The sequence below is a fragment of the Rattus rattus genome, chromosome 7 (genome assembly GCF_011064425.1).
Source record: "Rattus rattus isolate New Zealand chromosome 7, Rrattus_CSIRO_v1, whole genome shotgun sequence".
Lineage (NCBI taxonomy): Eukaryota > Metazoa > Chordata > Mammalia > Rodentia > Muridae > Rattus > Rattus rattus.
In genome coordinates this window covers 22,848,785-22,852,975 of record NC_046160.1, presented here as the reverse complement: position 1 = coordinate 22,852,975, position 4,191 = coordinate 22,848,785, and the positions used below count along the sequence as shown (strand labels likewise).

Sequence of the window (4,191 nt, the reverse complement as noted above, 5' to 3'; positions counted from 1 at the left end):
CTGGTGTAGCCATTTTAATATCTAACAAAATAAACTTCAAATCAAAACTAATCAAAAAAGATGGGGAAGGACACTACATATTCATCAAAGGAAAAATCTACCAAGATAACATTTCAGTTCTTAACATTATGACCCAAACACAAGGGCACCAATGCTACCACACACATTGTTGCACATATACTGATAAGACTTCAGTACTCCAATCTCACAATTGAACAGGTCATACCTGACAAAAATTAAATAGAGAAATCCTGGAGCTAAAATATGTTATAAACCAAAGTAACAAAAAGACAGAGAAGGAATATCCAAATTAAGAAAATCAGAAATGGGCTGGAGAGATGGCTCAGTGGTTAAGAGCACTGACTGCTCTTCCAGAGATCCTGATTTCTTTTTTTTTTTTTTTTTTAAATCCATCTCACACTTTTATTTATAAGTTAGTTCTACAAGCAAATTACTAAGCACAGAAAAGGTTCACAGCTTCCATCCTTTACACTAGAAAAATATATTATTTTACCAGCTTCTCAAATTTGCCTCCTGCCTTCAGAGACTAAGGTACTACATATACAGATTTTCAATTTTTTTCACTCTTTATACACAAAACTGACACTATTTACACAGACTGTAAATAGTATCTTAGGGAGAGCAATTAGAGTAACGTGCTTGTAGGAAATGAACTTCATACAATATAAAAGTCTTAAGAATTCTATAGTTTATATAATTATATTATGGCAAGTCTGTGACAATACATAGTATAAAACATGAAGTATTTACAGTTAGGTAAACAATTACATAAAGGGGAACATTTTCTAAGTTTAAAATTTTCTGTGTGTGAATATTTTGCCTGGAATTATGTTTATGCACACACTATGGGCAAGGAGACCGTGGCCCACAGAGGCCAGGAGAGGGCCCAAGAATTACATATGGAATTACATATGGTTGTGAACTGCATGTGGGTGCTGGGATTCTCTGCAAGAACAACATTATTCCTGTGCTGAGCCATCTCTCCAGCCCCAATGAAGAGCAACTTCACGATGGTCAGAAAAGGGTATTTTTCATATTCCAGAAAGGTGGCTTTTTTCCCACTATCCTTTACGCTAGCTAATTCTGTACACTTGAGATAGCAGAGGCTATCTCAGTTATTTGATCCTCTGTTTCTTTCTGGCTTGGAACTGCTCTGTTTTGTTTTTCACAGATTTAATCAGCATAGACAAGGCGGGATCCATGCGTTGCTTCTGTGCTGGCTTTCCCGTGTCCTGCTGTGCTCTCTCCACTGCTTGAATGAGTAGTTCTTCTTTCTGTTCTCGATGTCGTGCTTTCTCCTCCAGAATTTTTTCCATAGCTTTTGTTTTCTTGAAATTAGGATCAGAGGGATCCAAATTGAACAAGTGGGAAGTGTACATTGCCTGAAACCGTGCATCACTGACATTTACCTCAAAGTCATCTTCAAGTAACTCCTTCTTTTTCATAAGCTGTTTCTTCTTCTTTTTGCTCAGATTCTGGTGCTCTACGATCTTGTCATAATTGAAGTGTTTCTTGCTGTCCTCTTCCTCATCCATTACAAGTAAAGCCATCTCGGCCTTTTGTTTTTCTAGTTCAGTTTCTTCCTCTGAAGTTGCGCCGTCTTTTGCAGATTTCATTGATTTTTTCTTTATACCTATTTTTTTAACTTCTTCAGCAAAGTAGGGATCATTTAGATCAACATCAGAAGGAATCTCATCTTCACTGGCTTCTTCAGCAAGAGCCTTCTGTTTCTTTTTCAGTCTTTTCTTCTCTTTCTTCTTCTCTAAAAATTGTTCCCAAGGGGTCAGTTTATCCTTTCCCTCCAATTTGTTTTTGACCATCTCTTCTGCACTCTCCTTAAGTCCTGGAATCCACTTGATTTCCATTTCCATATCATTTTCTTTTCCTTTCTTTTCTTTTTCTTGAATAACCTGCAAGAGCTGTCTATATTTTGCAATTTGTTCTTCATCATCCTTCTGACTTTTCTTTGTTTTCCCATCTTCTCCTATGTTGACTCCATCTTCACCTTCTGGTGCTTCCTCCACCTCTTCTTCATCCTCACTGGAGGAAGCCAAGTAGGCTTCAAAGTCCATGTCCAAAAGTTCATCCTTTTTAAACTTTCTGTTCAGTGTCGTGATTCTTTCGTGATCAGTCTCATCCCAAGTGATCTCCACCGTTGATGTTCCCATTGCAGCAGATGTGAAATACTTTGGTTTATATGCTGTTAGATCAACTTCTGAGGCCGCATCCTTGGGCTCATCATCAAAGGTAATATCATCTGGTATAAATCTTAGGTCTATGAAGGAACAACTGCTTTCAAATTCCAGGCCATCGCAATCTTCGTAAATCTTACTCGCTGTTTCTGGAGAATCACACTCCACTACTGCATAGTAGTACTTCAATCGTTTGAACTGGTAGTCTCTTAGCTTCTCTCTAGAGGCCCAGTCCTTTTCAGGGGCATCCTCAGGAATACTCAGTAACTCCACGGGTCCTTGAACTTGCTCTTCCTTCATCCTCTGCTTTCCAAACTCCGAAGGATATATCTTCACAGAAAATACAACTCCTCCTTTGGGCTTAAATGAGTTGAACAGAGCCAGCAAATCTTTTTTTTTTTTTTTTTTTTTTTTTTTTCGGAGCTGGGACGAACCCAGGGGCCTTAAGCTTCCCTAGGCAAGCGCTCTGCCACTGAGCCAAATCCCCAACCCTAGAGCCAGCAAATCTTTTGCCTTTAATCTATCCCAGTCCATGTTGCAAACTGCTAGTCGGCGTGTAATCTCATCAGCCCGAGGAGCATCTTTATCTAATTCTCTCCAAGCATGTTCAAAACCAGGTTCTTCTGGAAATAAATCTGCCAAATCGTCTTCATCTTCAGAACTAGTTTCTACATTTCCTTTTCCCCTCGCAAGATCAGGACCACTATCACTTTCATCATCACTTTCTTCATCCTCCTCATCTTCCTCTTCTTCCTCTTCCTCCTCCTCCTCACTATCCTCCTCTTCTTCTTCATCTTCATTTTCATCATCATCCGCTGAGGCTCTATCATCACTTGTGATTTCACCTTCGGATTCCTCATCTCTTCCTAGTTCACTGGCGCTGTCTGAATCTTCCTCCGGGGCCTCTTCGTGAAGCATTCTACCAGCACTGTCTTTTGCCATTATGACTGCTTGCTTTTCTCTTTTTGCCTTAGAACCACTGACTGTTGAAGATTTCACCATTGCAGAGGTACTGGAATCTTTGGTCCTCAGTTTTCCTTTGGGCAAAGCTTCAACACTAAGGTCAGTGGTGTCCCTTTTCTTTTTTCTACTTTGTAGGAATTCTTCACTATCTTTGGGACTTACTTCTGAATCTATCTTTGGAGATTTATGTGAGTTTTTCATTTTCTGAATTCTTTCAGAATTATTTAAGTCATTTTTATTTATAGAATCCTTTTGGTCAGTTTTCTTGGTTTCTTTCTTTTTCTCCTCAATCTGTGTTTTTGACTTTGTTTCCTTTTTGGTCTGTTTTGTTTTCTCCTTCACTCTCTTTTCATCCAGTACTTTACTTTCTTCATCAGAGAGATCAGAATTGGAATCTGAAAGGTCATAGAAACGCTTCAAGTCCTCTGTAGTGCTGTGGCTAATAGGACGTCCTCTTTTATCAACGGCATAGTTCAATTTAAATTTTTTGTCATGAAACATGGCTCGAAACCTCTTGTCAATTTTGACTTTTCGGTCCTTTTCTGGCATTTCCCAAAATCTGGGATCCTTTGAAACCCGCCTGAACCGCTGGTCATCCATTATTTCTTGTTTGGAGGACATTTTTACAGTCTTAATGAAGAAATATCCAGAGAAACAAAGTATACTCTTTTCCGATCCCAGTCTGAGTTCACGTGGAGCACATTCCCACAATCCTTTGCCGAGATCCTGATTTCAAATCACAGCAACCACATGGTGGGTTACAACTGTCTGAATGAGATCTGATGCCCTCTTCTGGTGTGTCTGAAGGCAGCTACAGTGTACTTATAAATAATAAATAAATCTTAAAAAAAAAAAAAAAGAAAATCAGAAATGAAAAAGAAGACATAACAGCAGACACCAAGGAAACCCAGAGAATCATAAAGACATACTTTAAAAATCTGTATTCTGGGGTTGGGGATTTAGCTCAGTGGTAGAGCGCTTGCCTAGGAAGTGCAAGGCCCTGGGTTCAGTCCCC

General features: G+C 39.2%; 1 protein-coding gene across 1 annotated transcript; it reads right to left on the bottom strand.

The window, feature by feature from the left end:
* Positions 1–821: 821 nt before the first annotated feature.
* On the bottom strand, positions 822–3,861 carry LOC116905975 (ESF1 homolog). The gene is made up of 2 exons (XM_032908986.1): positions 2,720–3,861; positions 822–2,602 (listed from the first exon to the last, which is right to left on the bottom strand). Exons 1-2 carry the CDS (start codon positions 3,795–3,797, stop codon positions 1,137–1,139), a joined length of 2,544 nt encoding a protein of 847 aa, XP_032764877.1. The 5' UTR covers positions 3,798–3,861; the 3' UTR covers positions 822–1,136.
* Between the last annotated feature and the right edge of the window lie 330 nt (positions 3,862–4,191).